Source organism: Vanacampus margaritifer, chromosome 1 (assembly GCF_051991255.1).
Source record: "Vanacampus margaritifer isolate UIUO_Vmar chromosome 1, RoL_Vmar_1.0, whole genome shotgun sequence".
Lineage (NCBI taxonomy): Eukaryota > Metazoa > Chordata > Actinopteri > Syngnathiformes > Syngnathidae > Vanacampus > Vanacampus margaritifer.
The window spans coordinates 52980724-53008153 of record NC_135432.1 but is presented as its reverse complement, the minus strand read 5'-3'; the positions used below and the strand labels follow the sequence as shown (position 1 = coordinate 53008153).

The window sequence follows — 27430 nt, the reverse complement described above, 5'->3', positions numbered from 1 at the left end:
TTGGTTGTTTACTTTTCAGGTCGGAACTGGGAAAAATCAACTCGAATATATCCGACTTCCGACCATCCTTGAATGCAGCATAGTTAGTCCCACTTTAAATAGAGTCAAATTTACAATTGGAAGAGAGTAAAACAAAAATGATATATATATATATATATAGATATATATATGTGTGTGTGTGTGTATTAAAAAAGTAATTCAAGGGTTGAAGAGACAGCTAATCTACTCTCAGGTCCTGCTGTGTGTTAGTATATCGCTTGTGTCGGCTGAATCTTCGTAACTCCTCTTGGATATAAGCAAATAGTAGGAGTGGCTTAGCTCAGGTGGTAGCTGAAGGTCATAAGTTTGTTCCTCAACCCTTGAGTGACTTTTATTTTCTTTCTCAGTTTTTTTTTTTTTACTCTCTTCTGGGTGTAAATATTACTCTATTTGGTCACACTCTAAATATAATCAAATCTACTGCACATAATTTACTGTGTGGTAAATGATGATGCCAGATAGTACAGTAGCATACTACCATACAATGCAACAGCGATGACCGCATACTACATAATGAAACAGTGTCAGACAGTGAACAAGGCAGCCCTGGCATGACGGTGCCTCGTTTCTAAATGGGCATTTAAGGATGACATCATTGTTGTGTTTTGCTCAAAATGATTTTGTTTTCTCCAGTGTTGTAGTGTAGTGACCTGAATTTTCCAAAACATACTTGTGAAAGTAAGTGCAGTGACAGTAACAAACATTGGAAAATGCATTTGGATATATCCACACTGCTACTGAATAGTAAAAACAAAAATACTGACTTGTTTTTCTTGAAAAATTACATTTGTATGAATCCACATGGGAATGAATTTAAATGATTATTTACATACATTACTGGACTGAATTCATTGACATATCGCAGGTGTAGTGTCGTTATATGTACAATTAAGCCTTCAAATGAGTGAGATATCGGGTAGCCCTCATTAGCCCGAGCCCGCCTGCCCCCTCTCAGCACAAACTCGCCGTAAACCCCGGTGTCACGGTGGCTCCACCCTCACATCATCCATCGGGTACACTCACCCAATGATGACAGTTAGCAGTCTGTGATGTGGTTACTGGGCCTGTTTATTTTACTTTGGAAAGCCACTAAAAGTAGCACTGGAGTATAAGCTCACCAAACGGCCCCCATGCTATTATAGGAGCACTTTGGGCAGACTTTTGATCTGGTGGGTTTTGTAAATAAGGCCCCGCCTTTTTGCGGCCACTGCTTTTCCATCTATATTGTTTAAAGTGAGGGAAGCTACCATCTGGATTGCAACCTGCAAATAAATATTATGATAAGTCAAATTTTCATTCTATTAAATAAGAAGAAATGTTTTAAAATGAAAAAATTTGTGAAGGACAGAATGTTTTTTTTGCAGGATGTGAGAGTCCATCTAACTTTTACATTCAAATGACTACCATGAATACATCAAGTCCCCCATTTTTTTTCAGCTGTGGTTTTTCATGAAAGCTATAATCATTTCTCATCTTTCTTTGTCTCTTTGTCTGTCTGTGTATTTGTGTGTGACAACACGCACACACACACATGCAGTGTTTCTCCTTTGCTGGCGAGAGCTTCTGATGCAAGGACGGCAATCTGTAATCTGTAGTAATTGCATGTTGCAGAAAAACATTTTTCCGCTGTGGTAATGGCTGCAATATGTGCAGTTGCGTTGCCAAAGTGACAGCACCCCCACCCCCCTACACATAAACACACTCACGCCACACAGGATCCTGACTCACTCTGACTCTGCCGAATGCGTCCAATGAAAATTTTGGAGTCCATTTCTCAGGATGGCCGCAAGCCAGAGACACTAACAGAGACAAGTAACTGTTTTATTGTGCCAATCCAGGATTGGTGGGCACACACACACACACACACACACAAACACCTGCGGCACTGCCATGCTGCATTCACCTTCAGAAAAAAGTGTACAGTTCTTGCCAGTGACAGTTTAACTGCCAAGCAGACTTTATTGCCAGCTCCCACAAAAGATCAGGGGACGGATGTTTGGAGGGTGCTTCACACTTGCCTTCTCCCTTGAAACTTGAAACAGCTACTAAATGCCATGGGCCATTCTAGGATCGAAGGTTGACGAGGGCCGAGCCCCTGGCCAGGATGATAAATTTCACTGTTTTGTACATTTTGAAGTAGGGATGTTGAATATGACTCAGCTATTGAGTTCCCGCTAATACCACAGATACATAAAAAAACAAGCATTTTCCTTAAATTTGCATGATATTTATGGCAGTTTTCTATTCTCCTCATTTGGAGTTCCTGATCGTAAGACAGCCACAAGCGGGCAATGACAAGAGGACCAATATTGGTATCAGCTGCAGTTGTGAGGATACTTTGAAGGCCTGAAATCATATCGATACCGGTACCTGTAATTGGTACACGCCGATCCCTAATTTTAATACGATGACATTGTCGGTCCCTGGTAATTTGTTGCAGCAATTTTATTTTTTATTTTTTCTCATTATATTCATGATTTTGGTTGAAAGCATCATTTTCAATTTAATATAAATCAAATGGATTTATTTTTCCCAAGCCAAACAAAAAAGTTACATCCAAGTAACTTTTTACTTTGGAATAAATTAATTAAAGTCAATTTTATTACTTTACCCCAAATCGAATTTCTGATTCAGTATGAACAAAATTTGCGAGGTATAACCCGAGCTGGTTGCCAGACAATTGTAGGGCATGTAGCACAGGGAGAACATGGAAGCTCCACACAGGAAGGCTAGAGTCTGTATTTGAACCCTGGACTACTGAATTGTGAGGTGGATGTGCTTAGCAGTGGGCTACCAAGCCTGCTAAGCTAATTGAAATTAAACAAAAGCATATTTGCAGTAAAAAATAAAAATAAAAATACCATTAAAAATACAATAATGTCCTTAAAAAAGTTTTATATTTAGAATTTTAATTATTTAGTTATTTTTATTTATTATTATTATTTACATATTTCTGTTTTTTTGAAACTACCTGGTAACAAAAAAAAAGTTTTTAAAAAAGAAGACAAAAGAAGAAGCTTGAACTGTAAAAATGCGCGAAAGATTTGTTTCTTAATATTTTCTCCTGACATAAATTCTCATATGTATTAGTTTAAAATGTCAAATTTTTACTTTTTTTTGTGTTGTATGTGCCCCCACTAGTTAGACAAAACAAAACGAAACAAAGAATGTAAGTTGCGACTCATGTAATCCTACAAAAGATTGCCACAATTATGAAAGAGAAGCATATCACTTTTCCTGAAAGTCTGTGACTAAACCATCAAATATGAAAAAGTTATTTAGGTATTGAGCCACAGCAAAGGAGGAATGGATTAGATTTAGAAAACAAACATATTGTAACCCACCCTACTCATTTCTGGGTGAAGACCAATCATTTTGATACAGCGGTAGAGCGGTGACGATAGTAATTTGTAGTGTTGTTTCGATACCGTTTTTTTGGCCCCCGATACTGATTTCCGATATCCAGTTTACAGTATTGGCCGATGCCGACACCGTGCTGATTCCTAATTCAAGGGCCAATTGGATATCTTGGCTCGGCATGCAGTGAACATGTCACACATCAGTCAATGTCGTGCACGAGCAAGACACTGTATCCAAAGTCCTATATTAGCGTCGGAAATAATGGCATCAGCATGTTATTTGTTAGTACTAACTGTTGCCGATACCACTGTTTATATGCAGTATTGGGGCCTATCCCAATATCGGTATCGGAACAACACTAATAATTTGTTCAATGAATTAATTTCTACAATAATTCAGAGGAACTGTCCTGCACTTTTTTTCATATTTATGACTAAAATATGCTGATATACACTACATACCCACGGAGCGCCAAAACTGTCTTCCTGTACTTTGATCAAATCCACCAAAATCACATTACACCAACTGCACCACAGGTTAGACCTGCTTTTTGCGAGTCTAAACCCTAGTCTATATTCTTTCTGTCCTGAAATTTCCAGATACGCCAGGGTGTGACAGCCCCGTCTATTGTAGCGCTCAGCGAGGCGCGGTCCCAAACACGGTAGCCCCCCGGAATGAAATTGACAATGCGCCCGTTTTTGCGATAAGCACACGGGCATCTGTCTAGAAAATTAAAGCCCATAAGCATCCAAGTCAGTTAGCTTGTCAGTAGTACATTGGCTTTAATATAACGCATGAACATGACACAACAGCTAGCTTCTCTCTTTCCAAATCAAGCAGAGAACAGTGGAGCTGTCTATGAAAAAAAAAAAAAAGGCAGATGACTCCTCCCTAACAACATGCACAGCGAGCTGTGATTAAATGCAGCAAAAATGGGGAATGATAATAATAATATTCGTATTGAATGGTAGATTAAGAAATAATAATTCTAGCTAGGTACTTAAACCATTATTTTACGTCACGGGAAGGCAGCGTGGGAGGGACTGATTGGAACAAACCACTTTTGAGGATGGGGTGCTGTATATTTAGTACATCCAAAATCGTAACTTTTCCCCCAAAACGGCATGTTTGTTCAACCATTAACATTGCATCATCAAAGAATATGCTGTATGACACAAGCAAGCAGGTGATCATTTTAACGTAACTTGTCTTGTCAAGAATCACTCATTTTTTATGCCTTTTTCCTTTGAGAAGTGAGTCATATTTGTGGAAGTTCCTCATGATTAGTGGAAGTTGAAGCCACAAGAAATGGAGCACATGCAGTGAGAGTCTGCGGCTAAACTATTAAATGTCTTCATCAAACCATCGCCTCCATTCCCACCACTTTGACACGTGTCAGCGTGTTTTTATATCTGAGGGCATCACTGACCTGAATTGACGGTTGGGTTCGGTGGTGGTGGTGGGGACTATAATGCGGGTTGACCTCTTCATCCCGCTTCCTCAGAAAATAACCCTATTAACAGCTGTATCATTCGCCTCAACACAAACCCGTCGAATAATATCGGTCCAGACAAAGTTTTGGGACGATTGGCCATTATGTCATTATATCACCAGGAAGTTAAAATCCGAGTAAATCTAGGGTGTTACCCCTCTAGCTAGAACAGTTTCTACTCTTCTAAGAACACTTTCTACAACATTTTGGAAGGTCTGTTGGGCCACTGACGCTGGAAATCAACTTTAAACATTTCTCAACAATAATATGTTATATGTGACCTCACTAGTCTAAACATAGCATTCTGATTAATATTACATTTTTTGGAATATGAGTTATGAAGCAAAATCCAGCCTTTTTTTTATCCATCTCAGGGGGCGGCCATTTGACCAATTTCTGTCAACTGAAGATGACATCAATGTTGCACAGGGCTCAGGCAACAACCAATCAGAGCTCACCTGTTTTCTGAAACTGCGCTGCGATTGGTTGTTTCCTGAGACCTGACCAACAATCATGTCATCTTCAGTCGGCAGCAAGTGGCAAAATGCCCGCCCCCTGAGATGGATCTCTGAAAAAAGTGTTTCGTTGGACTTAACAAAACAAAACAAAAATGCTGTTATTTGTTACAGCTAAATTTTTTTGTTTTTCTCGTTATATTCATGATTTGGTTGAAAGCATCATTTTCAATTTAATATAAATCAAATGGATTCATTTTTCCAAGCCAAATAAAAAAGTTACATCCAAGTAACTTTTTATTTTGGAATAAACTAATTAAAGTCAATTGTATTACTTTACCCCAAATCGAATTTCTGATTCAGTATGAAAAAAATTTGCAGTGTACTACAACCTGAGCTGGTTGGCAGACAATTGTAGGACATGTAGATGATCAAACACACAACCACATCAAGGGACAATTTAGTGTTCAATTAAATTACATACTAGGCACAGGGAGAACATGGATTATTTTTTTTTGTTTAGTACAATGAAAAAAAAAATCAGTGATAAAAAGGGTTGGATTTTTTCTGCTTAATTCATATTCCACTTACACAATAGTAAACAGAATACCATATTTAGACTAGTGGGGCTGCATAGAACATTTTTGGGGGTTGACTTTGACTCATAGCCTCTATTCCAATTCATCACAAAAGTGTATGTCTGATCAGGTTTATGTCACGACTGTCAAATAGCATGCCCAACCCATTCAAACTATATATTTTTAGCCGGCGACCAACTGAAATGTCCAAAATGTCACAGTTCATCAATTAAGAGCAGTGTCTAAGCAATTTGTCCATAAAGTATACTGCGTATGGAAATAAACTGTAACTTTTATCATCACACACACACACACACACACACCTAGCCTACTGATCAGTAATGCTCCGAGACATTTATAGACACACAGTCATAGACACTAAGATTGCAACCAGACTGCGTGTGCAAAGCTTTTCCTCTCTGGGCTGCTGTAGCCATCCAAGCTCCCAGCAGTTGAACTTTCCTGTCTCTAATGGAGTCTTTCTGTCAGATCAAACAGCTCTCACTGACGAGGAGAGGAGACAGATCGCAGCGCTGGAAGCCATTCAGTCTGACAACCCAAACACATTTGACTGGCAACGCAGCCTGCCTCGGCTCTCCGAACGCTCGAGATTCCACACAAATGTAGTTATGCCACTAGAAAGGGGAAGATGGGTGGGGGGCACAAAGACAAGGCCGTCATAGCTCAGTCCTTCCTTAAATGAAATCGAGTGTGAGCCAAATATTAGGAAGCACGCTTGGCTTCCAGCAACCACCAAGCCATTAAAATGGAGTCTGTAAACCACATTTCTACCAGCAGACAATGCCCCTTTGTGCTTGGCTGCCCCCTCTTGCTGGAGGAAAAGCTTTAAAAGTAGAGATAAGAGAGGGAAGATGCACAGAGAAGTCAGAGGAAGATAGATGGTGTGGGATGACTGAAAATGAGTGTTGGTATTTGATATTTGGTCAATGGAGGGAATGTTGGCCTCGTCCGTCTTTGTACTGCATTTCCTTTTGGCTCTTGGAGATATTTGACTGCTCATATAATTCTGCTTTGAAAAAAAATTGCATGTTTTTGAGATTGGCATGAAGTAATGTGAAGGTCCACCTGCGACCTCAAAATTCCCCCAAAAAAGTTGTATTAAATGTGCCTTTACAAATGACTGATTAGAGTGCTGGCCTAGACTTTGTTTGCATGCAGCCATTATTCCGGTATTCAAAATTCTGGTTTCTGAACGCATATAGCTTTATATGTGTAAGTATACACACAGTGGTATTTTTTGCCATAGAGACAACAAATAATGTGAAAATGCAGTAGACAAATCAATGTGTTCAAGTTAGGCTTGATTAGTGAGTGGCAACGTAAGATGGCTGCCACGCATACAAGCAGGCCTGGACTGGCCATGTGGCTCACAGGGCAGATGCCTCGTGGGCCGGCATCATTTGGGGCCAATGCAGTGCATTTTAATAAGGGATGGGCGAGTACCGATACCAGGTATCGGTATCGGGCCAATACCAGACATATTTCATTGTATCGGTACTCGTGATGGATATCAATACTGGTATCGGTCCCGCTCTTGTGGTTGTTTTTCGGTTAGGAACTAATGGCTTAAATTTTTATTCTGCATTTATTGACGGCCACAGGTACATATGGTTAATGATCAGTGTGTCTGTTATTATATTTGTAAAAACAGAATGAAATGTTCTTTTATTGGATATTGTGAGCGCATTTTCAGCATTTCACCTATCGTCATCAGTGTTTGTCCCTTTCAGCTCCTTACATTACTTTAACAGGGTCATTCCAGGTTCTGTCACACTCATTCAAGGGCAAAAGGACTTCAAAGGGCCCCCCAAATGTTGAATTTGCATTAATTTCCCTCCTCAGAGGAGTTCTGCTTCCCGAGCGCCATCTGACTCACCGCAAAATTCATCCAGATTCCAGCAGCAAGCCCGGCGCTGGTTTCCTGACAAACGTCCATGCCACTTTTCTCTGCAGACCCGAGACAACTCTTGGAAAGTACTTGGCAGGCCCTCTGGGCTTTTAATTGTAAGGAAACAAAGGCGTGGCGACTCTCAGCCTGCATGTCAAGGAGCTCCACATCCTCTAACACACGATACTGTCATGCCTCGCAAAAAGGAATATTTGGCAGCAAATGATGATTGTCAGTTATTCCCATTGACTTCTATATGAAATCTAATAAGGAAAATGAACCATCTCCACATGTCACAGAACAAAGAGCGTGAGCCCAGCATGCACCAGTTAAACTTACAACTCTAGGCTCCGTTCCCAGACCTGCACCCACCCAATGGAATACCTCCTTTTAAAACTGCAATAGCCATGGACCTGACTTGATTGGATTCCAGGAAACCACCCATGTGTCCGAAGTGACTAAACGCTTCCTCTCATCATCTCCGTCGCTAATCAGCCGTGGCGTTCCCTGCGTACCGTTAGCACCCAGGCCACATGGAGCTCGAACACGGCGAGGGCAGGACTTTCCTTCTTTGACTCACAGCCTGAGGCGTCCACATGAGGCTTCGCCGTGACTGCTCGCTAATCCTCTGATTGCAGTGTTTAGGCCTCGCTCTCTGCTGCTCCACGTCAAGGCGGCCACAGCTAACGACAAGCTAATGACACGACGATGACAAGGAGCGTTTGTAAATCCAATCAGTAGCATGGAGTCTGGCTGCCTGGTGATTAGGTTGATCAAACTCTGCGCTGACTGAACGACTGGCCCGCTCTGCGCCTCTTATGTCATCACGCTGATTAAAGAGTCCGTCAGTCTCTCGCACACAAACGTCTTTCTGCCAGGTTGGCAGTGTCCACGGATGGCTGTCATGTTTCTAAGCGTTGGACAAATAGTACTTTTTCGTCCTTTTTAAACTCAAAATAAGCTTAACGGGCTTAACGGCCCCTGATGCACAAAATGGAGTACCGATATGATTGTGTTGATAACACTCAATAGAACACAGGCTATATTATTCCCCAAATTTTCAGCAATTCATGTTTTTGCTGTTGTCACGTTTAACATCTTTGAGAAGCCATTGGTGCACTTGTTTGATGTCACACAGGTTATATAATTTGCATGCCATAGTGGCAACGTTAGCATGATTTACCTATTTCTAATATATTGTGAACTGAACTGTACAACTGAGCAAAAAATAAATAAAAAAATACATGCCATAAAACCAATAGAGCAGATAGGAGCCCAGTTGGCTAAATATGAAAAACAAACATTTTCTATATTACTTGTCCACATTGGGAATTTGTGAGGTACACCTTGGACTGGTCGACAGCCAATTGCAGGCCAACTTTTGGTATTTTTAAAAGTGAATACAAAAAAAAAATCTAATCACAAAAAAAAAAACATTTGAAAAGTCATAAATGTTTTTTAATATCATATTTTTATTATTTATATTTTTATTTTTGAAGTGACGTTTCTGCCATATTTGGGGAATTCTATTTTGTACAAGGATAAATGAAAAATTCCTAGATCGGCAAATACACGTGTACTTGAAAGGGTTAAAATTTAAAAGCTTATTAAATAATTGCACAGACTAAAAGCAACATGTTGCAAGGATATTTTCATTAACTCATTTACTGTCAGCCATTTTAGAGCATTTTCAAGAGCTACGGAATATTGTATTCAATGATTATATAAACACTGAATCTATCAAATGAAAGAATTTAGAATGTCATCTGACCAGGGAGAAAAAAATATATTCTGACTGTTTCCGTTCTTTTATGATCAGCGGTCCAAAAAAGGTAGGTTGAAAAATGCAGCTTTTTAACCCAGTGGTCTCATAAACTGTGCTGATATCATATCTAAAATGGGGCATGGAGTCATCGACTGTTGGTTGTGCATCAGCAAAGTTGTTTCCAAGTTTGTAACTAACTGTGGAGCAAGCATCAGATGCTTCCCCACCCATCCCCGTTGGAAAAAAATTATAATTCACAAGTATGCTTGTCAATGGCAGTGAATTTAATGTTATGTAATGTTGTTTGACAACACACGTTTTGTGTTGTCTACTTATATAACTTTTAAGAGCCAAAACAATATTTGTATTTAAATAATTGAAGAGAAATCCCTTAAAAAGTGACAACTTTTGTGTGTATAAAAAATACTGCATACTGTACACAGTCAAATAACATCTCATCTTTGCACCATTAAGAGGGAAGTCCCTCATAGCTTGGGTCAAGACCTCTGATGTTTTGTTCGTAATGTAATGCTGACGGACTGACACACAAGCAGACCATATGTTTGTCCTGACTGGCCATTACGGTTTGGTCAGACAGCATTTAGAAAGGGGCAAAAACGTCACAGTCATCTTGTTGACATGCGTCTCCCTGACTCAGCATGAGGAAAGAAAACCAGGCGCTGAATACATGTGTGGGTGTGACGATATTTGCTGTTTATGAGGACATACAGTATACCGTGAAGGTACTTGTGACTGCTGTGACCATGAGACGGGCACATGCAGCAGACGACGTGACCTCACACTACTAGACAGACATTGGAGGAGACAAGGAGGGACAATTGTGCTCCACAGCTGACGGGGAATCCCTTTCATAATGTCTTTGACTGAACAACATATGAACAAGTGAGTAAGGACCAGCTGGAGAGTTAGAGTTTACTTCAGGGCAAAAATGTACAAGGAGGATAATCAAGTAGTTTAAAATTGATCAGATAAAAAGTTCAAATCTAAAACATATGGAGGCTTATTTTAACTGCATACATGGGTGGATTTTTCTTTCTTTTGGTATTTTGCTTACTAGTGCAGTTAGAATAGGGCGTTATGCCTCGTTATGCGCCGTTGTGGGATGGAATGCAGCTGACTCAATCGAAGCGGCTCCCCTAATTCCCATTAAAAACAGGGAGGTTGAAGCGCACACAGTCCTTGACATTGCGTAAGCAGAATTGACTTGCTGGATCCATGAGTTTATACAGGTAAACTGCAAGATTTAATAATAATAAGAAGAAAATGATGATAGAGAATCCATGGACTCCATTTTTATCAACATATTTGAAGTGGTTTAGATATCACAACACCAAGAAATCAGGAGCTTTTTTTGTGTGTGCAGACAGCATGTATAACATAATAATGTAAAACAATCCAGCCATCCACTTTCTGTAGCGACTGTCATCATTAGGGTTACAAGTGAGCTGGAGCCTGTCCCAGATGACTTTGAAATAGAAGGCGGGGTACTGCCTGGATTGGTCGCCCCTCAATCACATGGTAACAAAAATCATACTCGCATGTTAATTTATATTATTTTCTTTTTTACTGTTAGAAGTTCTATGACAAGGTATACACTTGACCTCTTGGGCAGCTTGTTTCGTGGTGTACGTGTTAAGGTGTGGTAGCCATTGTCCCTAATGAAACGGCCAAAAGCAAACACATTTTTGAAGAGCAAAGAAACAGTTAATGTGGATGTATTTGTTGCTGAAATCCAAAACATTTTAATTGCAGAATAACAGTTGACATTGTGTAAACAAGTTGGGGGAAAACAGAAGAAGAATATGAAATGATTTCATAGTCAGCAGCTACTCACATGCTATAATTAACTGCATTCTTCCGCAACCGTAATTACATTTTTTTTCTTTTTTCTTTTACTGGTTAAGGGACTGAAGACTGCCTATGATAGTGTTTTAGGCATGATTAAAGATTCTAATTATCAAGTCAAGATTGAGGGTGCTGGAGAGCTTTTTGTCTCTGCCAAACATTAACTCAGTCACTGCCAATGACGGCTATAGACGTCATAAATTCATTGTAACTATTTCTATTAGTTTAACATTTTTTTCCACTTTTGTTAACTAGAGTAGGAAAACCTAGAATTTTTTTTGTACATTTAGAACAGATATAAAATTTGTGATTAAGTCATGCGATTAATTACAATTAAACATTTTAATCACCGGACACCCCTAATTTTGAATAATCTTAAAAAGTAATTGTAATTTTTTTTCCCGATTTTTAATAATCTTTTTTTTTATTTTTATTTTTTAAAGAAAATATTATTAAAAATTAGGGGCGTCAAGCGATTACCATTTTTAATTGTAATTAATCGCATGACTTCACTAGTTAACTCACGATTAATCACAAATGTTATATCTGTTCTAATACAATAAAAAAATTATAGGTTTTCATACTATTGTTAACAAAAATGGGAAAAATGTTAAACTAATAGAAATAGTTAAAATGAATTTTTGACGTCTATAGCCGTCAATGGCAGTGAATGAGTTAATTCAATCATTTGATGGCAGCTCTTTTCAAATTTTTGAAAAAAACAATAGTATCTTCCTCTACTATACTAAGGGTGGAATCGACTAGTCGGCACATCAACTACCATTCACAATGATGTTTACAGCTTGAAGTGGAAGGTTCCATGTGACTGACATGTTTTGACATTAACAACTCAGCTTTGGTGAAATCAACAGGTGGTCACTCGGTGCAGCAAACTAGCAGCAATGCCTCAACCGTGTAGAAATACTTGACTAGAAATGTGACAGATAGCACGGCCACTTGCAAATGATAAAGGTCTTTCCTCGAACACATCACAAGTGCGCTGAATACCCATCTGAAAAGGTTTCCACTAACGCTAGCTGACGACCAGCCCAAATCAGCAACCGTCAGCAAATTCAGAAAAAGACATAATGACAATATACCGTAGTGTCTGCTTAGATGACAAAACAAAGGCGATTCTTTTATGTGAAAATGAATGCTTATTGTCACTAACAACTAGCTTTCCGTTCGGGCTTTCAATGCCAGTTGCTCCGCCCTCTGACCCACCCCTCCAATGACAGATCACAATTAGATACCTTCAAGATCTCACAGACAATCGTATCTTGCAACAATCCATGGAACACAACTGCAGGTTTGCTGCACTACATTATTTCAAAGCACTTTAATTATATACGGTTGTGTATAGGGACACTGGCCATTTCGCAATATGAAGAACGCAGAGTACAGTCTTGTGAACTCGCCAAGTACGGTCTCTCTAAAAACGGACACAAGAACGGGAGTCTCTTGATAAGCTGGAACGGATGTGTACTTGTTAAGTTACCCCCGACTCAAGTAACCAAGGATCTAAGTACGGATAAGAACATCATTTGAGAAACGGCCACTGTAGGCCACATGTTTCATTAATTGGTGTTGGAGTTGTATAAATTCCAATTGTCTTTGAGGTCATAAATGTGTCTGAATGTGATTGGATGAGCTGAATGATTCTGAATGTGAAGATGACGGGGAATGTGAATGAGCGAGCTTATGTTTTGGAGTCAAAGTCTGAAGTCATTCATCCCCTAATTTTAGCAGGATGAAGCCCAGTCACCAATGTTATACGTGGGTCACAAAACTGCTAGCCTTGTACTTCGTCGCAAGGAGGTTTTGCTTCTCCCACTCTTGAAAGGCTGTGTGTAATGATAAGATGAGTCAGTGCGCTATAGTTGACAAAAATGTCCCCTGAAGCAAATCTTCATCCATTTCAAGTTGCAATAAACTTCCATATTCTACACAATATCAATACATTATACTGGTGCTAGGTCCATTTTTATTTGAAGTCAATATTTCCTAATAATGTTTTATTGAGATGCGATACAGTCATGTGGTTACAGACTAAAGGTTCAAAACAAAACACTTTGTTTCGTTTATTTATATTTTAACAAAACAGCTCCTCCTTTGGTGAATTTGGTTGCAGAAAGAACAAGCTCGCTTCATCTTGTAGAGGAGACAAATTGACCACTAAGATGACTCATTCAACCAGACATCAGGAGTCCTCTTACTTAAAAATCAAAAGATGAAGGGATTTTCACATAACAGTCAAATCATGCACTATTCCTAAACTAGTTCCTGAATGTTTCATCTAAAAAATAAAAAGTCTGAGACGTTAAAAAGTCTTATATCATAATGTACAATTGTGTTATTCATCGGAAAAATAACTAATTCATCAAGTTACCCTGATGATGATCTTATTCAACATCCACTCCTGGGAATTTTGTAATAAATGTCAAATTTAGGCACTATAACCTTCTTCACTGGAATATATTCCAGTAAGTGCAACGCCAATGTGACACATTCCAAAAAACGTCCTGTTGCAACCGCTTCCACAAACATGGTGGACAACACACTATGCCAAAAGCACTTGATTACACTCACCAAGCAGATGTAAAAAAAAATAAAAAAAACTTTATTGGGACAGATGACGTTTCGGCACAACCTTCATCAGATCACTGATGTTTGAGTCAGAGCAAAATGGAATGCGAATGCAAAAAACCCTCGATTAAGCATTGGACTCTCTTCAAGTGTTGTATAAATCTAAGACATTATTATTATTATTATTATTATTATTAACATCATTTTTATTGCTGTTTTCATTAGAGTATATATATTCATTAATAAATATAAATATACTTTAAAAACAGTAAATGAGCATGATTAACAATCAAATGTACGAGAATTCTGTAATGCAAACAAAAAATTTCATTTTTGTACTTGTTAACTCACTGTAATTTTGAAATCAGTCCAAAAAAAAATCTACTAAAGCCATTTTGCTATGTCTTGTCATATAATCGATATTACTTTTTTATTAATAATTAATTTCATTGAAACAATGATAAGCTTTGTACAATTATTAACTTGAGCAATATAAGCATTACTGCAACCGAGAGTTAGTCCTGTTGCAACTACCCCCACAAATACACAGTGGTGGATATGCAATTCAGATTTTTTTTAATTTATTTTTTAATAATGTTACAATAGCACTAAATGCATTTGCTGTGAAAACAGCTTATCTCAAAGTGTTCTCAGCATATCCGCTTAATAAAAATAACCAATTTATTAAGAAAATTCGATTAAGTTCTCGCAATATTAGAGCTCCCTCCTCAAATATGCAACAAACAGGTTATGCTGAAAAACAATCTATTCCTTTACGAGGCTGAATGCATTGCATAGATAAACTTACAGGGATTTTGATGCATAGCGCTGTAGCAGTATCACTCCTTACTAGACATGGCCCACTCCCATTAAAATGACCTAACCTACGGTTTTATACTATGCAGGTATTATAGTGAATCAACTTTACAAAAACACATTCTTCTTCGAGGTATCTTTATCAGCGTAAATCTTTATCAGATTGGCATCAAGGAATTTTGCCCCGTGGTTGCTTGCAGACCACCAGAAAATTGTATTTACTACTACACTTAGCTTGACTCGAACCTTGACCCGCACGAGGCTCAACATGGTGGTTTGAGCCAAAAGTGTAGAAGGGTGGAGGCAGCTTTAACATTAGTCAACCACATAATCAGAGCGCCCCTCTGCACTCGCTACATAGAAGCCATCTTACTGGCAAACCCTGAAAGTGTTCCCCATAAAGTTGTGTTGACAGACAGTGAAAATGGCGAGACAGACCAAAAAGTAAATAAGTACCTCCAAAACGTTTATAGACATAATCAAGTCCAGAATGTTGCTCCTATCCAATATGCCTTCAGAGTTTTGTAAATAGATATTATACCCAGCTAAATTGGAGACAGAATTTTACTTCTCTGGAGCTGACATGAGTTTTCTATTATTTGCTTTCACTTTAAAATATTGAAACTGTTAATATCTAGTTACAGATTTCAGCTGGCTCAGCTTGGCATCCAGCGGGGGCCTCACACTCAGCAAGACTTTCAAGAGGCTCCAATCAAGTCCATTTATTTATGTCAGAGAAATAATCTTCATCAAAAATGTTATTACGTTTTTGCCATTTGTCAGCTATATCATCTTGAAAATGTTGTGCTTTTTTTCAGTACAGTTTCAATGTGCCAGTTTTTTGTTTGATTTTTTTATTTTGGAATGTATCCACTTTGAGTGATCGACATGCAGTTAAACAAGACTTTTATCCCACTATATGTATTTAAACTCCACAAAACAAACTGCATCAGCTCTCAAAATCCTTCAAAATAACCCTGTTACGATTGCCGTGAGGCGTAGTGCATTTCTCACACTTAAGTACTCGCTTCCATTCATAAAGCGCAATAAGGCAAACCCATAAAAACATTCCCACCGTAATAAATCTAAACCACAAAGTGAACTGGCTCTAAAGAGTGTAACACTCAATAGTGAATTCCTGTATAAAAAAAAAAAAACGGCAAAAATAAATCCTGCAAATATGATGGTGAACAGAAAGCATTGGAGACTCAACTCAAAACATGACTAAAAGCAAATCAGTCATGTAATCATATTGTGCTTTTTCTCCTCGCTGTTTTGTTTCTGTTTCTGTGATCTGACAACGGGTGGAAATTATTTTATGGTTATAATCTGGTGTGGTGTGTTTACATGCATGTGTCCCATCCTCATTAACATGCACTGTCTCGACTAAATACATAAATTAATGAATCAAAAATAATAATGAAAAAATATATATGAGCTTCGCTATCCCACTAGATCAGGGGCCACCAACCTTCACTCACTCTGCCAGTCTTTGCATTTTTAAATGTCACTTCTAAAACAATCAAAATCACTTTTGAGCTATTCATGTACTTCTCGTGGGCTAACGTGTTGTTGATCATACACAACATATAATCCGTTATATATATATATATATATATATATATATATATATATATATATATATATACATTCAGTTCATTTAAGCAGCTTTTACATAGCAGACCATTACTGTACTTTACAAATATATAGTTTGTTAACAACCAGTACCCTTAAATTAGGGCAACTGTAACATAAACCTTACATTGGGTGGTGGTCTAATACATTTGCAAATCACTGTAGTGTACAACTTTGTAAGCATCATTTGTTACGTGCCCCAAAACAGTCAGAAAAACAATCATAACAAATGCTCTTCTATTAATAAAGAAATCATGCCTAATTCCAATTAAATCACTCTCTCTATTTTAGAGATCTTTGGGTTAACGTGACATCTTCTTTCCCCACGTATAAACACTTTTTGGGGAATCAGCCGGCAATTTATCAACACAGTTTTATTGGATTACGCAAGTGTTTGTCGTGCTGTGGTTGATGAATGTACATGGAAGTAGAAATTATTCAACGTTATACTCTTATGCTTAACATCATCATCATTGAGTCTGCAAAACATTGCTTTGTTATTAAACAGCGTGTAAGCTGCACGGTAACAGCTGTAGCCTCATTGTGGTTGTTATCAGTGAGCTGCAGCAGCAGCATTGTAAGACGGAATCAGATTAGCGCCTCATTGCTTCAAATCTCTCCATCTTCTCATAACATACCAACGGTTAGACCGGTCACTTTGTCTCGCAGCAGATGAGGAGTTAAATGCACAGCTGCAATGTCTGGCTGCTGAGCGCCTTGATGCGCATGTGTCATATGTTTTATGTGTGCCGGTTAATGCGTGTGAGTTTTAGCACACGCCTGAGGTTTCTGAGGTGAGGCGTCCTCTGGCTTCTCACGCAAAGTGTATCTGATGTTAGCCATCACACGCTGGCATGTCTGATCTGTGAGACGTGCAATGGGTGCCACCTTACATGACTGGACCTCATCTTGTAATCAGTCTTCTCTAATCACTCATGTGTCAAAGCCCAAATTTGACAAATTCTATGTACAGAAGTATCTTTTGATGTCTTATTGGATGATGGCTTTATTTCCATGAGCTGCATGCTGCACCTTATTAAAGTCAATGTTTTGGAGGCCATGCATTCCTCTTAATTTCAGTTTGATTTAAGCCTGAAAAAGAGCCAAATTGCACTGCCAGTGTAATGCAAGTTGTTAAACCAACCACCAGAGTATTCTCCTTACATGAGGTCTCCCCCAGTTGAAATGGGTTCAAATTGAATGGGAGGATTTAATCCCTCTTGGCCTTTGTTCTCACACAGTTCACTTTCAGACTACTGACACTGTGAATTGTAAAAGGATATTGCATATTCACTAATGATTTCCAATGCTGATTACAGTTTTACATGCTCCGCTCGTTCTCCTAACCCCCACACCGCCCCCACCACTTATACACAGTCTCATATCCAGTCTTGGCCGCCTGAAAATCAAAATCAGGCGCCACAAAGGGCACATTTTAGAAGTAGAACATCCTGATAGATTGTGTGTGAAGCCTGAAGTCAATGGGCTGAAAACCGCCAGAGTCCGTCAGAGAAGTACACGGATCCAACAGATCCATTGCTTTTGGAAGACAAAGAGTGAAAAAAGGCGGGAACTTGTCATGAGGAAGTTATAAAAGTTTCTGTCGAAGCTTAAGTGAACATTGGAACATCATCCGTTGTCACTGTGGTTCTGCTGAGACTTGGAGTATTGGTCTCATGTGAGCCACAGATGTACCATTTACTGATTTACAGACTGTGTGAGGCTCCACAGATTTTAACATACACTCTGCAAATGATTAGGAGCTCTTGTGGCTGTCTGTAATTAACACTGCAGCGAGGCCTTAATTGGGAAAGTGATTTTATAGATAAATTGCTCATCTACTTTTAACCTTCTTGTTTTCCAGAGCTGCCAACTGCTTCGGATTGTCCGTATTTTGTTACACAAATCTCTGAATATGACATCGATACGCTTGGAACATTAAGAAAAGAAAAAAGAAATCATGGGTCACATTGCCCAAAAAGGTTGACAACGAGCAAAATTACCTGGTAGGTAATTGCGACCACTTCCACCGGTGACTCCAGTGACCTCAGTGTCACTGTGGAAGCTACACGGATGCTAGCAGGGTTGCAAACGGGTCTAAAAGTTTGAATGACTTGATTCAACCACGATCACTGCTAACTTTAATAGATTCATATCAGCGGCGCGAAATAAACAGATGCTAAAGCTAGCTGAAAGCTAATGACTTGACTTGAACCCAAGTGCTGCTGGTTATATCGGCGGCGAGAAACAAGGGCAGCTGCACAGAGTGAAGTTTAATTGGCAGATGATTATTTCCATTAATGAGCCAACAATAATTCTGTGCTAACGAACAACTTTACCACTATAACCATAAACGCTATCACATCGCACGGCTCCGTGAAGCGTCGCGACTGGTGAGTGACATTTTTAATCATTTGTTTTTATATGGGGTCTTTGAAACTATGTCTTTACATAAAAATGCTTTTATTGAGAAAAAAAAACATACGCACTGTCGTAATATCACTGCAAAGGAAATTTAAGACACACTGTAATTTTATTTTAATGATTTTTTGATTAATTTATTATTTGAAATAAAAACATTCATTTGTTCAATACAATGCCTTGATTTTAGTGAAAAAATAATGTCATTAAATTGGTTGATGCAATAAATACATTAAAATATAAATATATATATATATCATATAAAAAAAAAAAATATATATATATATTTTTTATTTTTTTATTTTATCCCGCTACAAAAGTGCGTCCCACGACAAAGTTTTCAACAAAACGGTAAAAAAAAATTCTGGAAGTGACTTCCCATAGGTTGGCAGCTCTTGTTTTCTACTCACAATCAAAAGCTATCCTGTTTCCAAGTGAAAGCTACTCTACATGATTGGAATTGCCATGGCAACAAATGGTTTGTTCATAAAGGCTAGTGCCAAGTATAGTGCACTCACCTCACCACACAGACCAAAAGTACCTCCTGGAAGTAAAGCAGCTTGATATGTTTTTGTTCACTCTCTCTTTTATTGTATTGCTGTGTTCCGGTAAAGAGCCCAATCACATGGAGCTTGTATTCTCACTGAGAGTCTGTGGTGAGAAGACCATAATGGTGCTACTCCATCAAGCCTACAGTAAAACACAAGGAGGCGAGGAAGAGGAGGAGACATGGAACGGCCGCAACTGAGCAAATCATATTGTCGTATCCAATGGAGCATGAATGGACACGTCCCCAGAATCATCAAAAAGAAACGCAACTTTCAGAGCAAAAAGGCCCTGAGAAGGAATTCTTACAGGGGAGGGGGTTTGAAGTCTTAGGGGTGGGGGTTTACAGACAGGGGGCGGATCAAAACTCACCTCTGAGCAGACTGCTGCTATAGTTGGAGAAGGAGTCAAAGATGCTGTTGGATGCCATGACAGGGAACGTCTCTCAGCACTTGGCCTCCACCAACCCAGAGGACAGCACTCATTCGGCTCCTTGCCTGTTTGCGAGCAAGAATTCAGGGTTGGTGACGACCGCAGGAATCTCAAAAGCCACAAGCCAGCACAGAGCAGCAGCAGCACACATCGAAGAGAGAAGGTGGAGGTCAGAGACGGGAAGTTACGAAGAAAGCGAAAGAAATGGCAATTCAACATCAAGAGTTCAGGTGAGCTCACCTGAGCTGGAGATGAAGGGAGGCCCTCCAAACTGACCTCGATGGTTCGGTTTGTGGTCCTCGGGCTGCGGAGTCTGAAGTTAGCAAGGTAGCCTGATAGCGTGGTTCTTATTTCTCTCGCCCAATGTTGGTACCCTGACAAAGGCGTCAGAGCTAGTAAAACGCTAAAAGCCACAATGCATCTGCATCCTCCTCGCCATCCTCCACACACACAGGCACAAACTCTCCCGCTCTGTGAGTGGTGGAGCCCGCGTCACATGTGACGTGAGGTCACAGGGCCTCTCCCTCCCCTCCTTCCTTCCCTCCCTTGCTTCCCTTCCTATCATCTTTTGCTTGTTTTTTTCCCCCGACGGTTTCTCTTCTTCGCTTCGTACTTTCCATCATTCTTGCACTCGACACGCTCATTTTTCATTGGGCATCCAAGTTTTTGGAAACATTCTATTTTCTTTTCTGTTCGAACCAGGCGGTGGCCTCCGCCGCTGTGGTTGCGCTGAGGTTTGTACAGAGCACCCTGATCAGTGCACCAGAAGTTGGGGGAACATTAAAATGTTTTAGGCCACTTGCACAACAAAAGCAAATGAGAAAGGAAATAGACTGAATGTTACTGTTGGCTGCACATCTACTGTATGTCTTGTACAAGTTTTATGATTGTCTGACTAAAGGCACATCTGCGTTTGAAACAAACAGTGGTTTGGGGCCTGCAAAACCTCCACCCTCACTTACCACTTGATAGTATCGTAATCTTTGTCAAATTAGAAGACATAGTAGAAGTAGCGCTGACAGATTATGACGGTTCCTCTCTGAATGAAAACATTGCGTGCTACCATGTAGTCATGCAAAATCTAATGCTTATTCTGTTCATGGTCAAGGCAAGGGTGACTAGCAGCCAGTTGACCCAAAGGTCACATTCACACCTTTAGGCATTTACAGTCTGTTGAGTCAAGGGCAGGGGTCACCAACATGAGGCCTACAGACACCAGGTAACACTCTAAAAACAGTTGGGTCAAAAATAACCCAACTATGGCTCAAAATGGACTGATCCTCTACTTGGGTCGATTTGAATTCTAAAAAATTCTGGTCAGATTCTTTACTTGAGTCAAAAAATGGAAGTGGATTGGTCCATTTTTAATCCATAATTAGGTTACTTTTGACCCAACTGTTTTTAGAGTGCAAGGACCACATGAAGGCTGACCAGTGAAGGGACATTGTTATTTTTTAGAAATGTTGTAGAAGTGATCATTTGAAAATGGAAACAGAGATTTATATTGCATATTGATGCTTGCATATTCTTTTTCATCCAGGTCGATTCATTCTTAGGTCACTTAATCCATTGCTCACCAAGGTTACTTTAGCTAACGAAAACTAACGAAAAAAACGAAAACTAAATTCAAAAAACAATTTTGTTAACGAGATAAAATAAAAACCAAATGCTTTTTAAAAAAACGAAAACTAACTGAAACTACATTTTATATTTACAAAACTACCTAAAATTATAATTATTGCGAAAATGTCCTTTGTTTTAGTCTTTGGTAATTAACTTAATACATGAGCCTTTGGGGATGATTTTAAATATATTTATTTCAATATTAAGTGGAATAAAGACGTTAAAGTGTGTCGCACAGAAGTGATGTTATCTAGCAGCAGCCAATAGAAAAGCACCTTCAGATGACGTCGCTTCTAGGCAACAGATTTACCTACTTGACTTTTGGCTCAAATGGCTCAGCTCACCTGCTTTTTCATTTAATTCAGCCAATATGCAACACTAGGTAAGAAATGTGTTACTTTTAAATTTTACGCACAAGTAATACACTTTTTTTTTTAATACTGAAACTAACTAAAACTGAACTAAAACTAGGCATTTAAAAAAAAAAACTCAAACTAATAAAAACAAAACAACCACACTGAAAACTAATTAAACTAACTAAAAAAAAAAAAAAAAACCTCAAAAACTAAATAAAAAAACTAACTAAAATGAAAATTTCAAAACTCTGATAACCCTGTTGCTCACCCACATTTACACCCAAGGGTATAAGCAGAGGTGGGCAAAACCGTCGTTACATCAGCCCGTCATTGACAGATAACTATCTTTCGGCAAGTGCTTTATGTCACAAAGCCTCATAAAAATAATCTGTGGATGTAAACCGGCTTCAGTTAGTGCTCATATTGGAATGAAAGTACACCTCTTTCACGAGCCCAGACATCGATAAATGTCTAGAAAATGTTAACATTTTTCATAGTTTGGCTTATACCCATATATAATACCCTCCTTCGATTTCAAATGAAATGACTTTTTTTTGTTATTCTTGAAAAATTCCGCCAGAAAGTCAAAGTTCTGAATGATCTGCGTCACAACAACTCAGAATCTAATCTAATGGGTATCTTTTAAAAGCCAAATTGCATTTTTGTACATTTTAATAAAGATTTACTTATAATAAGACTACCTATGATATAAACAACAAAACAACAATACTACTTGGTGAAATAATAACACCTGTAAAAACATGTTGAAGTAAAGAGTAAAGAAGTACAGTACAGTTATTTATCTTTTCAAGCGAACATAATTTAAAGGGGATGTCAGGTTTTTCGGGGGGTTGAGGACTCAAATGCAGGGAGGCAGGAAACGGATGCCGGTTTCCACTCAAAAACAATTTCATTTCAAAATACCAACAAAAAAAAAGGCAACCAAGGAACTTCCTTCAAAACTGAAAATCCAAAAGTCCGAAACAAGATTCAAAGTTAAAAATAAAAAAAGGAGATACGACTTGAGACGACAAAAAAACACTGGCATGACAGGGACAATGAACTGACAAGAAATGAAAGAAAGCAGGCAACTAAATACACAGAAACTGATGCAACAGCGAGAGACACCTGTACAAGATACATGTGGCTGAGGGAGCTGATTTGATGACACAAGGGACCGCCGGGATGACAAGAACCATTGGACGTGATCAAACCAAAACGTACACCATACAGAATATACTTGTGGTCTTCTGCAATATCTTTGCTTTGATGAAATACATAACCGAATTGTGGATTGCAAAATTTTTAGGGTAATTTTCACAGAAACATTTTCACTGATGATGCTGAATTTAGGTTTTGTTTTCTATGTCATTCAAACAAAAGTATCACATGACTGAATTGAGTACGGAGTTTTGTGACATCAAAGATGGTGCAGTTTGTGCATGCGTGTGTGTTTGAGCCTGTTAATGTGAATGCAAGCGCAAATCACTGGCCTTTGCAAACGTGTGGTATCCTCACTTCCTCTGTCTGGTGTCTCCCAGCGACACAATGACCACGTCTGGCGATGGGAGAGCATAACCAAACCACCGTCTGGTCACTCATGTGACCCACTTGACTTCCGATGGTTTGTTTTTCACACTGCCTTGTGTACAGATGCCAGCCCACGGTGTGTTCTGCTAATTGCTGGACACGGTTGCAGCACGGACCACAGCATGTGTTTGTATGTGTATATACAGTACCATGTTCTGAATGAGTGTGTGTGTGTCAGAGAGCTCTTCCCGGTAGGCCGCACTGCCCCTTAAATGAGCAGTTGCCGTGGAGTTAGGCGGCAACGCAGGCTAAATGACACGGCGCGTCGGCAAGTGTGGCCGAATACTGAGGCCGCAGTCGTGGCCCCAGGGCTTTTATCAGTGCGTCCACACGGCCGCTGGAGGCCCGCGACTTAACCTCACACACAGCGAGGCTTCCTCTTCCGACACCTCTCCTGCCGCCCGACATGGCCTCGGCCTGGGCCTGCCAGCCCAGTGACAGATTACAGCTCAAACTCTGCTGCTGTCGCACTGGCTGGTCAAATAAAGGCTTGTCACCCAATTAGCAGTCTGACCTTCTGTAGTAAAAGATTAAGATGCTGAAAACAAACAAACAAGATGCCGGAGATATTCGCATGCAGTCAATAACACCTCCAAACCCGATTACAGTGGTCCCTCGCTACTTCGCGGTTCACTTTGTCGCGGATTTTTGTCCCCCCTATTTTCATTCATTTGAGTAAATATACACAGCTCTTTCTTTCATTCAACACAATCTATTGCAATTGTAATCAAAATGCAGAATATTTGATATATTAAAAATGTCTATGGTGATCATTTTTTATTTATTTTTAAGTTGACATTTTACTTTTTAATTCTTCTTAGCAAGTCTGTGTCCCATCAGTGGTAAGCTATTTTTAGAACAGGTCCCAGTTACTACAATGAACCCCACCACCCCCACACAAACACACTCACACTGTACTTGCAGTTGAAGTTAATTGAAGGCAATTCACTTGAAAGAGGCTGCTGTTAGGCAACTCCACAAGACTAACTCATTAGGGTGACAGACAAAATTAGTGTTATTGACGAAGAAGGGGGGTGGGGGTGTTGGGGGGATTTTGTTTGTTTTTTTGTTAGTTTTTTGTTTTTTAACCACCGCTACTTCGCGGTAATCCATATCAAGCATATCAAGGTATCTACTTTGAAAATAACTTTGGTTTGTGGTCTGCGCCTGCTCTATTCGCAAGGAATCTGGATCTGAGCTACTTGTATGCATGGCGGCCATCTTACATTGGCACTTGCTAAACGAGCATACATTGTTTTTTTCACTGTGTTTTTGCCTTATTTTCTGTCTCTATGCCACAGTGTGCACATAAACACACACACAAGTAAAACACAAAAATGACGTCTATTTACATAATGATGTTGATGGAAACATGTATGCGGGAGTAACTGTCCAGTCACTAATGTAAACAAGTTAACCCGAATGTTTCAAAAAGCAAAAATTTGACCTTAACATGAATATTGACGGCATGTAAACGCAGTCACTTTCTCTACCTAAGGTCTAGTTCAGTCAGGGTACAAGTCCGAGACGTGGTCTCATCTGCGCTTGTTTAGAAAGGGTGAACCTCAGGAACTCAGTCATTGGATCATTGGTTTTACAGCCCACATTTAAAATAATGTATCCCACATGCATTGTGTGAGTCGCAGGTAAAAATACACACTGTTTGTTATTCTTCCAGCTGTTTATCACATTTTAAAGAGTTTTGTGGAAAGGAAAATATTGAATATGGGATTCCACTTGAATGAACATGGGACCATCCCGCCGCTTTATGCAAGAAAAAGACTTGGCACCTTTGCAATGTGGCCCAAAGTCGACATTTGAAGACAGCGCTACAGCCAAGGCCTTTTACTCAGTCTGCTGTGTTTTTCTTCTTTGTCTAGGTAAACATCTGCTTCATGTTTTGAAATGAAATCTCATGGCTTTGCACTGCCCATGACTGTGAGGGGGAAAATAGTCTGAAGATCATTGTGGCTGTCTTTCACTCAATTCTTTTTTTCCCTCTGCCCAAGCCTTGTTTATCAAGCCCCTGTATTTAAGCTCAATATAACTCCTGTTTTGCTGAGAAAACTGTGGTGGTTTAATCACTGTCAGTGGTCCTACGCCTCTCGGGTGTGGCTCGCGACTCAAAAAGGACCCAGTGCGGTCGTGCGTCCAGCTGCAAAGGGGCTTATTTTGTGGTCTAAAAATTGCAGGCTTCCCCATATGTTCCCCATAAACGTGGAATGCAGCGTGGGACTTCAGGAGGCTTTTATAATGGAGTGGCCGTCATTGAATCAAACACCATGGCCCTTCCTGCCTCAGGGTTCGACCTTGGGAGTCCATTTTAGGCAGCACCAACAGGTTCGATGCCCTTAAATGTTAGTCGCACCTCATACTGGACCTCTGCCTCCGCTAGTCTATTCTCATACCTTTATACGCATGCATATTAAAGGAGTCGTTCTCTTAGAGGCACCTTCATATAACTTAGATCACCACAAAAGCGCTTATGAAAGGTAATATAAAAGTTGATGCAAATATACTAGGGATGTTCAATACCACTTTTCTTTCACCCGATATCTTGATTAGTCACCGATACCACTTGTACTTTTGATATATCATTTGACATAAAATTTTCACCAAAAGACAAGACAGATATTTTAAAATAAAGACCTATATATCCCAATATAGCATTTTCCTTAAAATTGCACGAAATTAATGGCAATTTTCTGTTCTTCTAATTTCTAGTTTCTGATGGTAAAACAGCCACAATGGGTGGCCGATACTGGTATTGGGCCCGTTGCAAGTACTTTATACCTTAAGGCCAATATCAGCCTGATACCAATACGTTGTATTAGCACTCCGCCATCTCTAATCATTATTATTATTGACTTTTTTATAACTGCCTTTATCTATTTGTGTCCAATCTAATTCCAATCTGTCTTTACAACCGACATGCGGTTGACTTTAACTATAGTGCTACTTGAGCGCATGTCAACACTTAATGCTTTTAACCTGTAAATGTCTGCAAAATGTTCATAAACACTCACTAGACTAGTGTTAATTTCATCAGCCATTTAAAAATTTTGTCTCAGCTTTAGCCCAGTTTCAATCACGCTTGTTAGTTTTTATCATAGCTAGTCAACATCATCCCATTTTTATTGAGTCCATTTTTAGTCGACTATAAATCTAGCATTTTAGTCTTTATTTAGTCTAAGAAAACATAATTGTATACGTTTTAGTCAACAAAAACTGTCAACGTTTTAGTATAATTTTGGTCAGGACAATCATTTCACCCCTGTATATTTTTTTTCTCAGCAGATTATGTTGAAGATTTCGGATCTAAACTATTTCACATCAAATTTTCTCTCATCTCTTTGATGAAAAACAATTTGACACACAATTAGGCTACATATATCAACAAGTGGCTACTATGGCTCCATGCTATGAGCTAGTAAAATAGCATTAGTTAGCGGTCGGATTAACATTATTGTTGTAATGTTATAGCCTTTGGATTAATGTTACGGTATAACTATAATATACTTTTTTTTTAACCTTTCAAATGTGAATCCACCTCCTGTCTGTCAGAATTTTCGAGGCACCCCATTAGACGCAGGTATGCGTAATGAAGTGTCTGGGGAGTACTGCAAATTTTCTAACAAGTGCCGCAAAGAAACGTCCGAGTTTGTAGACGTACGCGTGCTGCTTTTGTTGCGAGCGAGGCACTCCCAGATGCGGCGGTTTTAGCATGCAGTATCACGGTTGGAAGTGATCACCAGGCCCATTATTTATTTATTGGCTCCAGCAGACGTGGAGACTATGCTAACCACATGGAGAGGAGGGGAAGACGGGGGTTGCAGGATTACGTTTGTCACATTGTACACAATGCTGCGTATACGGTAATGTGTGCAGTAGTCTATAGGCACAACGGTTAGGAGAACATAAACACTGCATTGACTTTTATGGAAAAATCATTTGAAAGAAC

General features: G+C 39.2%; 1 protein-coding gene across 2 annotated transcripts in view; it reads right to left on the bottom strand.

The window, feature by feature from the left end:
* runx3 (RUNX family transcription factor 3) overlaps nucleotides 1-20304 on the bottom strand; it is a 63805-nt gene extending 43501 nt beyond the window's left edge. For both annotated transcript variants that reach the window (XM_077543740.1, XM_077543829.1), the window contains exons 1-2: nucleotides 20141-20304; nucleotides 19841-19965 (exon numbers count right to left, since the gene is read on the bottom strand). In XM_077543740.1, coding sequence (XP_077399866.1) covers nucleotides 19841-19898 — 58 coding nt within the window. In that variant the 5' untranslated portion in view covers nucleotides 19899-19965; nucleotides 20141-20304. The remainder of the gene's footprint in view (nucleotides 1-19840; nucleotides 19966-20140) is intronic.
* Between the last annotated feature and the right edge of the window lie 7126 nt (nucleotides 20305-27430).